This window comes from Lampetra fluviatilis, chromosome 52 (assembly GCF_964198595.1).
Source record: "Lampetra fluviatilis chromosome 52, kcLamFluv1.1, whole genome shotgun sequence".
NCBI lineage: Eukaryota > Metazoa > Chordata > Hyperoartia > Petromyzontiformes > Petromyzontidae > Lampetra > Lampetra fluviatilis.
Genome location: NC_136326.1, coordinates 3,228,570 through 3,246,354, shown reverse-complemented (window position 1 = coordinate 3,246,354; position 17,785 = coordinate 3,228,570). Strand labels below are relative to the sequence as shown.

General features: G+C 49.7%; 1 protein-coding gene across 4 annotated transcripts in view; it reads right to left on the bottom strand.

The window, feature by feature from the left end:
- Positions 1–3,198: 3,198 nt before the first annotated feature.
- The window catches only part of LOC144949088 (uncharacterized), a 35,699-nt gene continuing 21,112 nt past the window's right edge, over positions 3,199–17,785 (bottom strand). For 3 of the 4 annotated variants that reach the window (XR_013640241.1, XR_013640242.1, XR_013640243.1), the window contains 6 exons: positions 16,705–16,881; positions 16,129–16,212; positions 15,032–15,115; positions 13,759–13,848; positions 9,067–9,200; positions 3,199–7,364 (listed from right to left, as the gene is read on the bottom strand). Coding sequence is in view for 1 of the 4 variants with exons in the window: in XM_078878923.1 (XP_078735049.1) it covers positions 7,218–7,364; positions 9,067–9,200; positions 11,699–11,750; positions 13,759–13,848; positions 15,032–15,115; positions 16,129–16,212; positions 16,705–16,881 (768 nt within the window). In the remaining 3 variants the exon portion in view is untranslated. Of the gene's footprint in view, positions 7,365–9,066; positions 9,201–11,698; positions 11,751–13,758; positions 13,849–15,031; positions 15,116–16,128; positions 16,213–16,704; positions 16,882–17,785 lie in introns of all 4 variants that reach the window. The other variant, XM_078878923.1, reaches the window with a different exon arrangement.

Genomic DNA, 17,785 nt, shown 5'->3' with positions numbered 1-17,785 from the left:
GGACAGTGCATATTATTATCATTATCAGAGTTGCTTCTTTTTGTTTGCTTTTTTGACTACTTGTGTTGTGGTTATTGCAAACATGATGCCTTGAATAAAGGTGTCAGTTTTGTACCAGTTTAAAAGGGTAAAAACCTACTACTAGACACTTTTATTTTTGCCCGTATTGAAACGGCTGTACGCCGTATGGACCTGAAAACTCAATGTCCCTGTCTTCTTGGTTCTTTCGGTAAAGTCACGTAGAAGGGAAATAATAAAATAAAAAAGACGCTGTCTTTCCGACAGACCTGTTCTTCACCTGAGGACGGCTGCTTGCGTTGTGGCCGAAACGTCGTGAGAATTATTTTATTGTGTTTTCTTTGTATTATTTTATTACTTCCCTTCTACGTGACTTAACCGAAAGAACCAAGAAGATGAATCCCTGCAGTCACGAAAGCTTTAAATCGAAATTCAATGTCCCTGGTGAAGCATACGGGGTGAACCGTACGGGTCGACGGCTATGCGGATCACGTGGATGGTAACATTTGTAAGCGTCTAACACCCAACTTAAAGCGATTAAAATACTTTAACCCTATGAGTAAACGGATCCGATTCATCTCCTTGGCCAAATGTCGATCATGTTTGGTTTACGGGTTGTTCTCGCAGTAAGGTTATATGCGCCACAGACGACCTTTCTAACACTTGGGCAACATCATTAGGATCGACATTGGGTCAGTAGGTATCCGTTACGTGCATGCAGATTGCCATCACGAGTGCTCCTTGTTGCTTTCAGCTGGTTGGGCCCCTTTAGCATCTTACGCTTCATATCGAGATGGCATCTGCTCATTGTGAAGACGATCGCACACACGCACACACGTGTGTGCGCGCTTGTAACCTGACACTGCCTTGCAAGCGGTGATGCTTCATCTTAAGATTTATCCAGGTGGAGATATTTTAATTTAAATAGACGTGCCACTGTGTGTGTTCCTCTCTCCTTCTCCAAAGAAAAAGATCACCCGTGTAGCCTTAACAGGCTGGAGGAGCAAGTGCTGTTAGCGAGCACCTATGAAGGCCGGAACGGCACACGAGTGGGTGGGTGGCTAGCACCTTGCCCGGCCGCCTTTGTCTCCCCAATGATGTTTACACACAGCACCATGTACTCATTTGAGGTGGGGGGTAGTGTCATGACGTGATTGCGTGACTAATTAGTTACCAGAGTAATGCAAGAGGCCACGCGTATTAATTGATTGATCGTGAACACGCCGAGTGCCACGATTCGGTGCAGAGGGCGATGTCGCACTCTGCAATCCAATTAACTTGCACGGGCGAAGGCGTCACGGCAAACGCCACGTCGCACACATTTGCGAGGCACTCACTTCCCATGCGTTTCACTCCCACGCTTCAAGGCGAGTCAAGTATGCAAAGACGAAGTCATACGCAGTGTCCGTGAACCACGTGAGATGATTTTGCTGCTATAAATGTACAATGATGGGGCCCCACTTTGTTGAGCCATCGTTAGTGGCCAGGTCGCTTCTGATAAGTTAATGCCTCAGTGGGATTTGCCTGGTAGGATGGGGATGGTTTAGTGTGGTGTTTGTTGGTGTTTGGGTTTTTTTAAACCTTTTTTGTACTTTGCGTTACGATCATGTTTTTGTACTGTTTGTTGTTGTAACGTTCTGACCCGCCTCTACTGGACATCCGTGAAAAGAGCTTCATAGCTCATCTGATTCCTATTGCAGTGTAAATATTATGATTCCGATTCTGACATGAGCGGCAAAGCAGCCAGAACCGGCGCAGGCAAAAATCGCCCAAGCCGTGGCCCGATCTAATGTGGGAGGTATCAGAAATCTGAATCTTCATTTAGATTGGAGGAATCCGATGAGCTAAGCAGCTCTTTTCTTGCACAGATGTCCAGTAAAACCAAAAAAAACCCACGCGTGCGAGGATGCAACACTCTTATCCCCGTACAGATGGAACGGAGATTGAAGTCCACACTTGCTGTATGCTGCCTTCTGCTGGCAAGCCAGGGTATGGCACCACGACGACACCCACAGGTAGGGAGGAGTTTGACAACATCTCTTCGGTGATTCACCAACACTCGCTGCTGTTTCCACGGGGCTGGATTGCGTGCGTGCATCGCCTCCGCCGCCAGGAATGCGCCCACCAACCTGATTCCGACCTGAACCAGCCAAACTATTTCGCTTTGTGTTTTTATTTTATTTCACCAGGTAAGGCCCACCGAGTTAGATATTGTAGCTCTTTTTCAGAAGCGACTTGGCCACAAATGATAATACAACAAAGTGGCTTATCATCACGTAGAAATTGAAAGCAGCCAAATACTCTAAACGCACGTTGTTTCTAAATGGAGGGAAAAGCCGGAGGATCTGGAGAGAAATCCACGCCACTACGGGGAGATAATACAAACTCAAAATATACAGGGGTCGGGATCGAACCCACGCACTCCTCCATACCAAGCCGGGAGAACGAATCGGATCGGCGACCTCTGGATCGCAAGTTCAGTGTGCCGACCACGACACCACTGCATCGTGCGCTTTCATAAGCGCTTCTGCGGCCGTCTGGAACGCTCTTCCTTCCGACATTGGAAAGCCACTGGAGCTATGCACTTTTAAATCTAGATTCAAAACTAATTTCTTTAGAACCGCGTTTTGTGTTAAAGTTGTCTTTCCCCCGCACCTTCGATTAGTACGGTTGTCTAGGTACGGTGCGAAAGAAGTTCAACATACACACATTATTCACTACACTACTGCTATACACAACACCACTATATTAAATTGCGTTTAGTTTTAGATTTGAAGCTTTCGTGACTGCAAGGATTCATACTTTGGTTTTTTCGGTAAAGTCACGTAGGTAAAAAATCAAATAAATGAAAACTAAATTAAATGACGTTTCGGGCGCAACACAAGCGTCCTTCTTCAGGTGGGGACAACGTAGTGAACGCACAACCGCTTCAGTGTGGGTTGCGCCCGAAACGTCGTGATTTAATTTAGTAGTTTTCATTTAATTTTTTACCTACGTGACTTTGCCGAAAAAACCAAAGAGTATGCGCGTTTAGTTTGTTCTCCATCCGCACCTACAATTAGCACGGTTGGCTACGTACGGTGCGAAAGAAGTTCAACATACACACACACACAAACATACCACAGCAGCAACGTCGAGCAGCGCGCACGACAGACGACACACGAGAGAGGACTGCGCAGCTGCGATCCGGGGATTATATTTATCACGCGGCGTTTACAATTCACGTTCACAGTTTGCGTGCACCGCTTCGCCTGCCCTCCACCGGCGGCGCACTCACCCAGAAAGAACAACATCCCCCCCTACCCGCCCCAACAACACCATGAACATTTCACGCGACCACCAACCGCGCGAGATATTTGTTTTTGTTACAAAAAAACGATCCAACTCATCAAATCACGTCCAACGACAAAAACGAAGCTTTTTCCGCGGGGAATACGCGACAGGTAACGGCGGACAAAGTCACCCCCCCACCACCAATGTCGCACGCGATCACTCGAAAGATGTCCCCGTCATCCATTCTGTGCATCGTTGGACGACGTTTCGTCTCGTCGCCAGCGTAAAACACGCGAGGTGGGGGGGGGGACTCGGGTTAATCCATTTTCGCAAATCTTTCGTACAATCTCCGACTTATAAACCCAACCGCAGAGGGAGGGGGGGGGGATGTTTTTTTTAGGGGGGGGGAGTGATGGGTCCAGGGACTGTGTCCATTCCGATGGTATGAGCAGCACCAGAGCCAGTGAGCCCCAACCCAGCAGGCTGTGTTCGAGCACACTGATGAGTCGAGCCCCGCCGACAAATGTTACGAGCACAGGATGGAACGCCAAGTCAACGTGTAGATTAAAACACCAGGCACACACACACACACGCCCTCCTATAGCTTGCCAAAGGCATCGCATGGTCATCGCGTGTGTGTGTGTAAATGGGCTCGTGTGTATGACAAGTAAATAATGTGAAAAAGATGGGACTGTGGTTGGGCAGGGATTGGGGCTGTAGTGGAGAGTTACTCTGCAAAGGGGAGAGGGGGGTGCACACATGGCAAATCTTGACGAAACACGTTTTATAAATGTAATTATTATGACGCGTCATCACTTAAGAGGGCGATTGATCTACGAGTGACGAATCCTCATCTTTGCTTATCCTGCAGCAATGAGCAGCGGGACCTGGCGATTCGGGGTGCCACGTGATGAGCTCTAAGTTCGATGCCCACGCACAGACGACCGTCCATATGAAAATGTTCTCCGTCTAAATTCGATTGATAACCAGTGCCTTTTTATTTGGGGGGGGGGGGGGAATGCACCAATCGAAATGCAGGTGATGTTGAACTCGTCCAAGCCACCCTGGTAAAACAGAAATCTTTGTAACTCCTAACAGCAGCAGCAGAAAACAAAATAATCGGTGACAAACCAGTTATCAAGAGTCCAGCGAGTTCATCCGACGTCGCTTACCGAGGCGATTTTAAACGCGTTGCCAGCGGGCGCGCCCCGTCACTCGAGCAAAGCGGTGAACAATCTCATGAGGGTACACCGCCCCCCCTCCCCCCCCCCGAATCGCGTGCCTGTCGCACAGGCCACGGACACAGTAGGGACCAACAAAGTCCCATGCAGAAGCAGCAGCAGCACACGCTCCAACGCCAATGACCACCGCCCAATGTTAATGGCTACGCCCCCCCCCCCTCTCTCTGTATGAGCGAGGGCACAAAACAATTCTATTCCCGACATTTGTCAATCCACCAAGTGATAAACGACTACCGCCCATGCCATGCGGGGGTCATGGAGATTTTTTGACCATACTTCGCCATGCTGGTCATAGTGAAGAGTGGGGGGGGGGGGGAGCGCAGGACCAGCTCCGATATCACTCGCTCACGATGGTCGCTGTGGCCAGGGTTCATCACAGCCCGCGCAGCGCACTAACATCAAGTACCACCTCCAAGGCATGAGCCAGTGGCCAACTTTTAAATGGCGAAGGCAGCAACAAGGAACTACGTTTAAACACGCGACACTGCCCGCTCAATGTTAAAACTCCCCCAAAAACGAATACTATACCTTCGCGAGCGACACGATTGCTCGTTATCCACATTCCCACGTCTTCCGTGTTACCGCGTGCGCCAGGGCACAGTGGAGGGGGGGGGGGGCGTTGCGGTTGGCTTACAGTAAAAAATAAACGATGTTTGTTTTGCCATCTCCGCCCTGTGAAAATTGACCCTTTAACACATTTTGTTTCCGAAATTCACAAATGGGAATAATTAAACGGGAAAGCATTTAATTCACATAAAAAAACCCACAAACCACGTATGCAACTCGTTACAGAACAGGCCTTGGGATTACGTAAAAGCCTCCTTCGCAGAAAATGAATTGTCCATCTTTTCGTTTGTTTAAAGTAGACGCAACTTTCTTTCATCCCACTTTTCCTTCCATCTCGGTCACCTAAAAAGAAATAAAAAAACATCCAAAATGTCACAAGTTTTAACAGACAACGGGTGACTCGCGCAAACCGGCAAAGGGGTTTCAGAACTTTAAAAATTACGTATCAGAGCGCAACACAGAATGGACAATCATAACCCCATGTGACATCGAAACTCTGCATACATTTTTGCTCCTGTCTCTTTCAGTTTTACCTTTCAGGAGGTTGTGTTCACTTGAATCAGCAGTCCCCTGAAATGTGTTCCTCAAGCCACTGCTTGGGCATTAGGGCCTTCAGCAGAGAGAGCTCTATGTACGTGTTGAACTTCTTTTGAACCGTACGTAACCAACCGTGCTAATCGTAGGTGCGGGGGGGGGGGGTCAGGACAACAAACCCCCTATAGAGGGTATGTTGGCCTACTCTTCCACGCTGGCCAGATGCTTTTGGCAGAGGTGGGTGAGAACCAACACTTTACCCCACTACACGCGACCTGCCCATCATAAGACTTTATCGGTGGAGAACATACTTATTCGGCCGGCTGGACAGAGGCGGAGGGATTTAATAAACTCGCCCTATCGTTTAATCTGCCACGCTGCCGGGCGATCAAAGCGTGGCGGCGGCGACCTCTGGATTGCGGGTCACAGGTGCGCGAACAGTTACATTCGCAAGAGGGGGGTTCCCCCCTGCGTCGGCACGGTTAGGCAAGCCTTTGCAAAGGGACCGTATTGCGTTTGTGAAGGAGAAATCGCAGACGATAAGCCCACGCAATTCGCAACGGAAAACTCAAAAAACACACAGCTCAAGAAACCATGTAACTGTACCGCAAAGGCTAGGCTGTATTTACGAAGAAACAGGGATTCAATCCTGATAGATCAACCGCGAGAGCCAAGGTTTTGCATCTAGCTTCTATCAAATATCAACAGGTAAAACATCGCAACATCACTTAAACTTCCACTTGCTTGTGCCACATCTCTTTTGGTCTACGTGCGCAGCACTTATGCCAATCCACTGTTGGATGCAGACCTCCCCGTCCCGTGCAGGGTTTGTGGGGCTTATTTGACCATACTTCACCGCGCCGGTCAGCATGTGATGGTGAAGGCAGGCATAGCATGGATGTGGTGGCAGAGTACAGCTATGGATTGTTGCCCTCTGCAGGCCACAATTTAGCCAGGCAGCCTGCAACACCTGTTATGCATGATGGTTGCCCATCCATCCATTATACAGTTTCAAGCCTAAATTTCGATTTAAAGCTTTCGTGACTGCAGGGATTCATCTTCTTCGTTCTTTCGGTAAAGTCACGTAGAAGGGAAAGCAGACGGCTGCTTGCGTTGTGGCCGAAACGTCGTGAGAATTATTTTATGTTTGATTTTTATTATTTTATTATTTCCCTTCTACGTGACTTTACCGAAAGAACCAAGAAGTTTCAAGCCTGCTTAAGTTTCCAAGCTTTGTCACAATCAGGCACATTTCGGGTGACCTGGCCATTGGCTCATTTCTTTAAAACTGCTTCATGCGCTTAGTTTGGTGTCCTTCCCCCGCACCTCCGATTAGCACGGTTGGCTACGTGCGGTGCGAAATAAGTTTACAAAGGGGCACAATTTTTTTTCACGACATCAATAAACAAATTTTTGAATTGCGAACACAATCATCAACAAATCTCAAAATTCACGTAGAATTAAAGAGGACTGCAACTACGGGGATGTCCGCTAACGTGTGCGCGGTGTGGTGGGCGTGAAGGCGATGTAGGTAGCGAGACACTTACCCAGAGCCGTCGGCAAACACCTAACGGGAGTTTACGGTTAAAAGTATCGAGTGCGATTAAGAGCTTTGGCGGCAAACTCCCCGCTCTCGTCCGTGATGCGATCCCAGTCCGTCTGACCCACCACAAACCCGATGGCGCGCTTTCTCTCCGCCTCGCTCTGCTCTTCCAGGTCGGCCCAGCGCACCTGCGGGAACGCAAGCACCGTGTTCACTAAGGGGGAGGGGGGTGGGGGCGGCGTGGTCACCACGGAGATCCGCTGGTCAGGCGTTCGCAGCTTGTCGCAGAGGTTCGTGCTTCGAATCCCGCAGGCCACCCTGGTTATTATGGGTGCCACGGTGGCAAGATGTTAACGACCTCGCCTGGTCTATATGAGGTCGTGAGTTCGATGCCGACCCTGACGCCTGCTGTATATTTGAAGTTTGAGTCTCTCTCTCCCCGTGGTCGCGTGGACTTTTCTCTGGACCCTCCGGTTTTTCCCTCCACATTTCGAATCAACGTGCATTTAGAGTATTTGGCTGCTATAGATTTCCACGTGATAAGCCACTTCGTTGAGCTATCATTTGTCGCCAGGTCGGTTCTGAGAAATAGCTATATAGCTCAGTGGGCCTGACCTGGTAAAATAAAAAGTTTTAAATGGTTAATGCGGTGTGTGTTAACCCACAAAGATACCACAGCGGAGATTAAAGGTCCCACAATTCGGTTTGAAACGAGCAGGCCCATTTTTTTTTAGAAATTTTAAACGTTACGCGGAAGTCACTCACAATTGGGAAGACGCAAGGCAATCATCGCCCCCCCCCCTCCTGCTGGCAAGACTCACGCCCACTTACGGGGTCAGGTGCTCAGTCTCTGATGGAGCGACGCACTTTTACATCATCTAGATTGAAAAACTAATTTCTTTAGAACTGCTTTGTGTTTAATTGGTTGTCCTTCCCCCACACCTACGATTAGCACGGTTGGCTACAAACGGAGCGAAATAAGTTCAACATACATGTATACATTGAGAGCATTAGGCTTTCGCGACAAATATTATCCACGAGTTTTTTTGGATTAGATCGCGTAAATTTAAATGCCGGTTGTAATCATCGGCGAAACGTCGTACTCAAATTGTACATTTTGTGGGTTCACTTTCCAATACACCGGTGTGCTGAACTAATAACGAAATGGCACGCTTTGTTAACACGACAAACTTTACCAATTGGCTGTGTAGGGTGGTGGCGGGTTTAACGACACATTTCTATTTACGCGATCTTACCCAAAAAACCTCTATTATGGAAAGATATTTTCTAGTCGAAAATTTTCTCGTGCGTGAAAAATAAGAGCGGCTCCCTCGCGACTCTCTTGTCGGGCAGCAGTGCGCTACGGCCGCGAACATCTAAAATACAACCCCGCTAATTAATAAAACAGCACTCCCCCCTGGTAATTCTGTCGCGAATACACATGACAGCGATCATGAAAAGCCTCGAATATTAACCCTTCTTCGCCGTTACGAGAGACGTCTGCAAGTTGCAGGGTGCGGTGTCCCCCGTTCACCTGAAACTTTGAACACGCAACTGGCTCAGCGTAAATTTTATTCGCAGAGACGTAGTAGTGCCGTTGTTTTTAAAGACGTTGTTACTCACCGCAGAGAACTGTAGCGACTCGACCGCCACTCTACAATAGCTGGCACCAAATTGCGCCACGTGTCTTTCCGGCATGGCCTTGTGGGAGCCTCGGTACCGATAAAGTTATTTATTTGAGTTTTTCTTTCCAGTTTCGTTTTGATAGCAGTGTACACGCACCTCATTGGAATGGAATCGGAACGGGGGGTTCACTTACATCATCGAAATCAAACCAACGGCGCAAAAAAAAAACTAAAAACGGGAGCGCGTGCAACGAGGGAGCCTCACCCGTTTCTTCCCCGGCTGTGCGGGGCGCTGGCTGAAGTACTCTGGCAGCGAGAGGTAATCCTCCATGCGCTGCTTTGCCGAGGTCAGCAAGTCGCGTTTCCTCTTGCAGCCTCCGCCGAGTCCGTCCAGTTTATCTGAGGGACGCGGCGTCGGATAAAGGGGCGAACGGGGGGGAAGAGCAGCGCGTCAGCCAACGCGTTCCCATGCCATCGTCGTCGTCATCGCCACCGCCTGTACGCCCGCGTTGGGAGACTGAACGCGGAGGGGTAAGGCGTTCTCAGCGTCGTACGTCAGATAGGCGAACGCACGCGCGGGAACTGCACCCTCAAAACACCTCTGGCGGTTTACTCTGCTGCATATATACATTTGGATGTACCATGCACGAACACGAACCCATTTGGTGGAACAGAGCGTAAAAAAATATTTTTTATTTTACCATTATTAATGGGCAACTTCTGATGCAAACGCACGACACACTTTGCTCCTTGCTCATGTTCAGCTTCTGCTGTAAGAAAGTTTCACAATCTCCCCCAACTTTATTCCATTTACGCTACTGGCATCATGTCCATTCAGAACCCTCGCAGATCAGTGAGCGACCCCCGCTGCTGGAGAATGGCCCACAGAAGGTGATATCACAGAGCCACTTCTGAAATCCCTTCCAGTGCTCTCTTATTCACACCGACGGGCGCTGCACTGTGCTACGCACCCCAATAAAAACACGTTCCATTGCATGGCTTAACAAAACTAAATTATTATTTTAGCAGGATGTCCTTTTGGCCATGTACATTCTTAACGCCGAACCGTGCTCCGTTCTGAATTAGGCAGTAGAGACGACCGTGTCTAGATCGGATCTCGCCAGGCAGGCGTTACGTGGGGAAATGAACCGTGTATTGGACCAAGCCCACCAGCATCACCCCTGCAGCTACTCGGGAAAGGGGGACCCACACCTTTGTGGCCTAACGGTCTGGGACAGCTGAACCTCCGCTGGCTAAACCGAGCATTTACTCCGCTTCATGTGCCAACCCGTGCCCTACGCGACTGGGTCAGCTCTGGGACCCACCGCACCCCCCTCCCCCCTTTCGATGAACAAAACCTACAATTTAAGCATTTTAATAAAAAAAAATTACTTTTATTATTATTAAATAGCATAAAAGTTGAATAAATAGACAGCGATACATAAACAACTGGGCGCTATCAGTTTCTGTGCAATCGATGCAAGGAGCGGCCCAGGTCTCGCCACGGATATACTTTATTTTAAAACATCTGTTGCGTCACGCAGAAGTACTCAGAGCGACGCTCGATCGCTCGCTCTCCGATGAGCACGGCTGGCTACGTACGGCGCGAGCGAAGTTTAACATAAATACAGACACACACACATATCGAGCACGCGTGCGGGGGGGAGGGGCCCTCCTCAAGCGCCTGCCGTGTTACGAACAGCGCGGTCGATGCGTTCACAGTGACAAGGAGGCAGAGTGCGTGCCTCCGCCTCTCAACAGGCAAACTTGTGAGGACACGGGGGTTACGATCCTTTCATGGGACTGACCAGAGCATCGTCACCTCCAGACGGAGGGGGCATTGCCGTTGCGGGGAAGCTGCCGATAAATTAGCGTGTTCTCTAGATTGCAAAAACGCTCCGGAAAGTAAGATGCACCCCTAAACTTTACATTTAAAATATAGGGGGGAAATAAAGTATACCTTATAATTCGGTGAATGCGGTAGATATATATATTGATAAAAAAGGCTCACGGAAGAAGCGAGTGTGCACATTGGGATTTTTGGCCAATTCCATTACTGAGTATTTGGCACGTGGCAGACTATTGGAGAATCCAGAAGAAATAAAAAAAAAACCACGCACAAGAGGGGGGGGGGGTTAACATTTGAAACACAGCAAACACTTCCAACTCATCGAATCTCTCCGTGGATTGAACCCGGGACACCGAGCAGTAACCCCGCCAATTAACGCCCGATATCCCGCAGGCAGTTTTCCATGCCAGTACCAACCCAGACTCAACAACATTGCTCACAGCTTTCGAGATCCTGACCAAGATCATTAGAAGAGTCCGGTTACGTAAAAACGTGCGATTGTGTCGTTAGGAAATGCCATCGCTCACACCAATGGATTGCCACAACTACAAGCGTCTCCCATAGTCGCAGGATAAAAATCTAGGCGTGCAGCGACGGCTGAGAAAGCATCTTCTTGGTTCTTTCGGTAAAGTCACGTAGAATGGAAATAAAATTAAAATATAATAAAATAATTCTCACGACGTTTCGGCCACAATGCAAGCAGCCGTCCTCAGGTGGAGAACAGGTCTGTCGAGACGACAGAGTCTGAATTATTTTATTATGTTTTATGTTTATTATTTTATTACTTCCATTCTACGTAACTTTACCGAAAGAACCAAGAAGATGAATCCCTGCAGTCACGAAAGCTTTAAATTGGCTGAGAAAGCATCGCGCGGCTAACCCCTGGCAGCCCATATCGGAGGAGTAACCCATGTCTCACGTTTGGGAATACGGCAGTAACTCTTTAAAGTCTTCCTTGAATGTCTCTAAGCACTCAACATTCAGACTGGTAGCCCCCCCCTTAGGCGGGGGGCAGGTACGTTAGAGAGAGAACGAGCATAACACGTACCTAGTTTTGCTTCAGAGGTGTCCATTTCCCATTTGCTTTTTGGGATATACCCCTGAATTGCAGACAGGAAAAAACCTTTCCTTGTTAACACACAGCAATGGCGTGATTCGTTACAGGATTATAAAAAAAGAAGTAACGACACGAAAGCCTGCGCACACAAACATCATTCTCTCCGTCGTCACTGTGCTTCGCTCGAGATGCCACCTAAACAGCCACTTCGCTCGCCCCCCATCCCCCGGCACGTGAAATGGAACGACCCAAGTCAAGCACCACGCCGTCATCATTTAACCACGTGACTTGGTTAAGGCCATGCCATTAATGCCAAGGGAAAGAGGGCGGGTTTTTTTTGTGTGGATGTAATATCGTAAGCAACTGGAGCGAAGCATAGTGGAGAGTTACCGGTGGCAATTTACAGTGTGACGCTAATTTCTAACATTCATAAAACATGACAGGAGTGCATATGAACAGCATAACATTAAACCAGTAATGCCATGAAAATATTTTCGTTGTAAATGTACAGCATATTGTGTAACACTACATGAAAAAAGACTTTTACAGGGCAGACGAATGACAAAAGACCACCGAGACGATACACCGATTGATCGGTCTGTTCCGAACGTTTACATTTTTTCATGAAAAAACTAAAATATCGCAAGCCACCACCACTCAAAGAGTGGCACGTCGCGAGGCTGGTATATCATTAGTTGGCCATGTAATCTACACATACAGAAAAGAGACGACTCCGCACACACAGTATATCTACGAGCACAGGCAAAGCGCGATATCCGCGAACACAGTTTCAGTACGCCCGGGTGGCTCTCACAGCCAAGAGCTGCAAAGTCGGAGACAGCTGCAAATTCAGATTGTGATGGGGGGGGGGTAGGGAGGGGTGTCAAGTCAGCCCATCAACGCTGCGGAATCGGTAAAACTTAGTAGCTACTCGGTGGAATGCCAACCGTGCGCCCATCCATCCTGTAGACAAGACTGGTCCATAACCATGGGAATAAGGAATTTCCACCAATGGCTCAGGGGGGTTGGGGGGAGCCCAACAGAGATGAGCCCCCCCCCCCTCCCGCCTGAATGCGCTAGTGAGCAGGAGAGAGATAACTGAACTTGACCATTTTATCATGTACGTCGAACTTAAAAGATATACACGACCGCTAGCAGTTACGGTTTACTTTACAGAAGACAAACTGGGCAGTCGGCCGGGCACTGAGTGCGCCACTGCCAACCACCAGCCTGGGTACTTAAGCGAGCTTGCAGCCCCATGTGTCCTGGTCGAGTTACACAACTGCACGTTTGTGGCCTAGACAGGACGATCATCAGTGCAACTCGTTTCGGTTAATTAATCCGTCAAACAATAATAATAATAAGTAGAGAACAAGTAACATTTTCTGATTAGGTGATTTCGTAGATCGTAGTTAAAACTACTAGCGTCACCCCCCCCCACCCCCCTCGTTTGCATGGCAGGTCAATTGTCTGTCAATGCTGCGGGTTCTGAACTGTCAATCGTCGCGACCCACAACACGGCATCTTTCCGTGCCTCGCCGAACGTTCAGGGTCGGTGACCTTGCACACCTATGGCAGATTCTGACCGGGAAGCAAACGTGGACTCTGCACGCGCCTGCAGCTGCAGTTCGAGCATTGGAGTTAAAGAGCTATGGCTGTGGTGCGCAACCTTTACAAGATGCGGTCGTGTGGAGAGACGGACTGCATGAGCGCGTGTGTGTGTAGCGGTTAGCGCTCTGCGCTACGAACCCAGTGACCACAGTTCGATTCCCGCTCACAGCCAACAACAGTGATGATTATCTGAACCAGTCCTGGGCCTCCCCTAGGTCGACTCAGCCTCAAGTGAGCACATGGTGCTGTGTGTAAGCATCGTCACTCAGGAGACAAAGTGTGGCCGGGCATGATGCTGGCCACCCACCCCTTCGTGTGCCGTTCCGGCTTTTGTTAGGCGCTACTCGCTAACAGCACTCGCCCCAACGGTCTGTTAAGGCCCTACGGGGGGGGGGGGATCGTTGTTTGTGAGTGCACGTGAACTAGTGTAGCATTCCTACCCCCTCCCCATCCCCCTCCTCCTCCTCAGTCGTGGGTGCAGTCTTCTTGCTCTCGGTTTCTTCTGAAGGATCCGTGTCTTCCATTTCCACCTGGATACGATCGCATCAAGAGGTGGGGTGGCCGCGCCAACCAAATAAAAACAATCATAAAATCGTCAGTACGTTTGAGATCTGCGCATTCATATAGCGCGAGGCTATCGCCAAGGTGCTACGTTTCACAGGCGGGTATAGTTTAACATGTAGGCTTTCGCGACCAATATTATCCATGAAAGATTTTTTTGGGGTTAGATCGAGGACGTATAAATGTGTCGTTAAACCCACCAGCACCCCGACACAGGCCATTGGTAAGGTTGGTCACGTAAACAAAACATGCCACTTCGTTACTCGTTCAGCACATCGGTGGGTTGGAGAGTAAACCCACAACATTTACAATTAGTACTTTGAGTACAACGTTTCGCCGGTAATTACAACCAGCCTCATTAGGCGATAGCCAGAGTTGTGGAGAAATCGTCCTCCTGTTTCGGTTGTAAATAGACACGTATAGTTTGAAGGCTCTTCATGCAGGGGCGATGTCGCTACATCGTTTTTAAAAAATCAGGTCATTTGTGAGCCCATTTTCAAATTTCGGCCTTTACACTGGCACACATGGACCCACTCTTTTTTCAAATAATATCACGGGATCTTTAACGTCCACTGTGAAGCAGACAGCGCGAGTTTACGATTAATGCACCCGTAGGGTTAACCAGGGTCGGCCCGCTGGAATCCGAACCGCACGCGAACGTCTGCAACAAGCGGCGAAGGTGCTACCGTGCCAAGGGCCAATCTCAACCGTGGCTGGCGCTGCTGCGCTATGAACCCAGAAACACCGTGTTTGATCGTCGACCACGACCAACATCGTAATGTCGGACGGAAGAGCGTTCCAGACGGCCGCAGAGGCGCATCTGAAAGCGCGCGATGCGGTGACCCCGTCTTTGTTCGATGGCTAGCCTAAAGCCGCCACTTGCGAGGATGACCGAAGTTCACGTGATGGTTTATGCTAACCATCACGGATCGCCTTTACGAGAGATATTTTGCCTCCCCCGCCGTTAAAGTTACGACTGCTCATTAATAAACGCTCTCGACTTGATACGATGAGGGTTAAAAAGAGCCCACGTTGGGGGAACGGACGACGAGCAGCCGGGGAGGGAGGGAGGGGAGGGAGGTGGGGGGAGGAGGGGGGGGACACCCTGGTGTGTTGAGGACGTTGGCGTTCGTGGGCCGCAAGCCACCTTACCTCCGCGATGGCGGCGTCCTGAAGCAGCGAGCGGATGTCCAGACGAATCATGTGCTTGGGTGTCACCTCCCACTGATCGGCCATCTGAACGAGCCGACGGCGGCGGTGGCGGCGACGACACGCGGGACCGCACACCAAGCGCGTGACGATGCGTGACGCGAGTCATGGAGATGATGCATTTAACATTTTTTTGGTTCGTTTCATTGCGCTTGTTTAACCCCCGCCCCCCCGCCCCCCCGCCCCCCCGCCCAGGAGAGCCTTGCCGAGTCTGGTGACACTTGTTTCAGGGGGGTCCCTGTTTTCGCACTATAAGGCTGGTGATTGGTATGTATAATACGTAACCTCCGATTAGTACAGTTGGCTACGTACGGTGAGAAACTCGATATATACACAATCCAAATTGAGTGATTTGTGGGTAGGAACGAGGCCTACAAATTTGGAGCACGACGCCGGCACAAGGGTGGCCTACTCTCTTGCGAACGACGTCACGGATCTTTAAGGTCCACCGTAAAGCAAGGCAGCGCGTGGTATTACTGTGGTCAATACACCCTGCAGGATTAACCAGGGCGGCCGCTAGATTCGAACCGCGAAACCTCCGCAACAAGCGGCGAAAGCGCCACCGCTGGGCCACGTCAACCCGTAACGCACCCAACGTTGTCAGATTTCGGAAGCTAAGCAAAGTGGAGCCTGGATAGTACTTGGATGGGCAACCGTCACGCACGATCACTTTGTCCACATTTGGGGCCAACTCCAATTCACCACAAATTGAAAACGATGCGAATACCAACGCCAGTGTCAGCCCCGTCATCCAACACTGGATGAAGTCCTCCCCAAGCCTTCCCCGTCTCTCCCGGATCCTGCTACGTAACCGTCCAGCAGTGAGCGTGTGTTCACCGGCCCAAAATCACCGCTCCTTCTCCACGGTGGTGGTGGTGGTGAAGGAGCTGTTCCCGCACCATCGATGCCTTCTACCGATTGGTGCGCTGCCCAAATCCCCGAGTACACGAAGGGATTAAGAGGCTCCTCCTCCCCCCCGTCACAGTGGTCTACACGAGCGCTATTTGTGACGAACCAAATGGGGGGGGGGAGCCACTCACCTTGTTGATCTCATCGTGTTTGCGGCCGTGTGTGTTCCGCTTGGCGCACGTGTGCGTCTCCCCGGTTATCTCGGCGAAGTACACCTGGTGAACGAGCGGAGAGCATCGCACGCAAACATCCATGTGAGCATGCCGCCGTGTCCTGGACCTTGGCAGCGGCTGCCTTAGGCAAACTTTGGGGCAGCATCTTACTGTGGACAACTGTGAAGTTTCAGGCGCGGCGCATCAAAAGAAATATACCGCGCACGCACACACGCACTGGGTTTCCGTTAACAATGAGAAATAGCTAAACTTATTCGAATAGACATAATAGCCTTGCATTTTATTTTAATACGCACTTTATCCCAAGATTAAAACACTTTCATATGACTGAAAAGGAAATTAAAATGTTTACCACTTGCAACGTTAATCCAATCATTCAAAGCTCAACTAATAGCGTGAACTGCCGAGTTCTTTAAAACAACAAAAATGATGGGAGCAATTAACAATAACGCTCCCGCATTTGCCCGTCCCATTCATAATATTTTCGTAAACCCTCGAGACCACAGCATCCGGCACGGCTTCACGTCACCGCACCTCGAAGCCCTTGGTCTTGGCGGAGCTCCAGAAGGACTCGAAGTGCTTGACGCGGTTGTTGATTGCGTCAATGATGATGAAGGGGAAGAAGCCATCGTCGAGGGTCTTGCGAAACGTCTTGAGCATGCTGCTGCGGTACGTCTCCTCCATCTCCGGCTCGTACTCGTACTCCATGACCTGTGGCGGTGACACGGTGGCGAGATGTTAAATACCTCACCTGGTATATAGGAGGTCGTGGGTTCGTTCCCGACCCCGATGCCTGTTGTATATTTGGAGTTTGCGTGTTCTCTCTCTCTCTCCCCGTGGTCGAGTGGATTTTTCTCCGGGGTCCTCAGTTTTTTCCCTCCACAATTAGAATCAACATCACGTGTTTAGGGTATTTGGCTGCAATACATTTCCACACGATAAGCCACTTCATTGAGCTGTCATTTGTGGCCAGTTCGCTTCTGACAAAGAGTTATTTAGCTCAGTGGACCTTACCTGTTAAATAAAAATTTGTTTTAAGTTTAGTAGTTTAGACACGCAACCTGCAAACTCACCCGAGCTCGTAGTGCAATTCCACCACTGTGGGTACTGTGCCACGTGGCCCCCAAGTAGCTTCAGCCTCAAACGAGCACCTCATGCGACATGCAAACATTGCCACTCGGGAGACAAAGAGCGGCCGGGGCGGGGTTCTGGCCAGTCCACCTCCCACCCCCCTCGTGTGCCGTGTGGGTGTTCATAGGTGCGCCTCGCTAAAAGCACTTGCCCCGCCAGTATGTTAAGCCTACACAGGGGATCTTTGCTGCACGGCCCTCCGATGCCTTTTTCGGGTTGTACCGCTGTGTGGTGTTAGGCGTGAAGTCTAACACTTCGCTCCACGTGCTGGGAGCTTCTCTTTTAATTCAGCTGCTGAAGAAGCTGCCAGCATGTGGACCGAAAGCAAAGGTACTAAATCCGTATTATTATGATTATAATTATGATTCAATTGGCTTGAACTTACCACAAAGTCATCCGGCCACTTTCCATATGCATCAATGCCATTCCTGTTGATTCAAGTATATTTTGTTTCACCAGGAGAGAACTCAAAAAGGTGAGCACG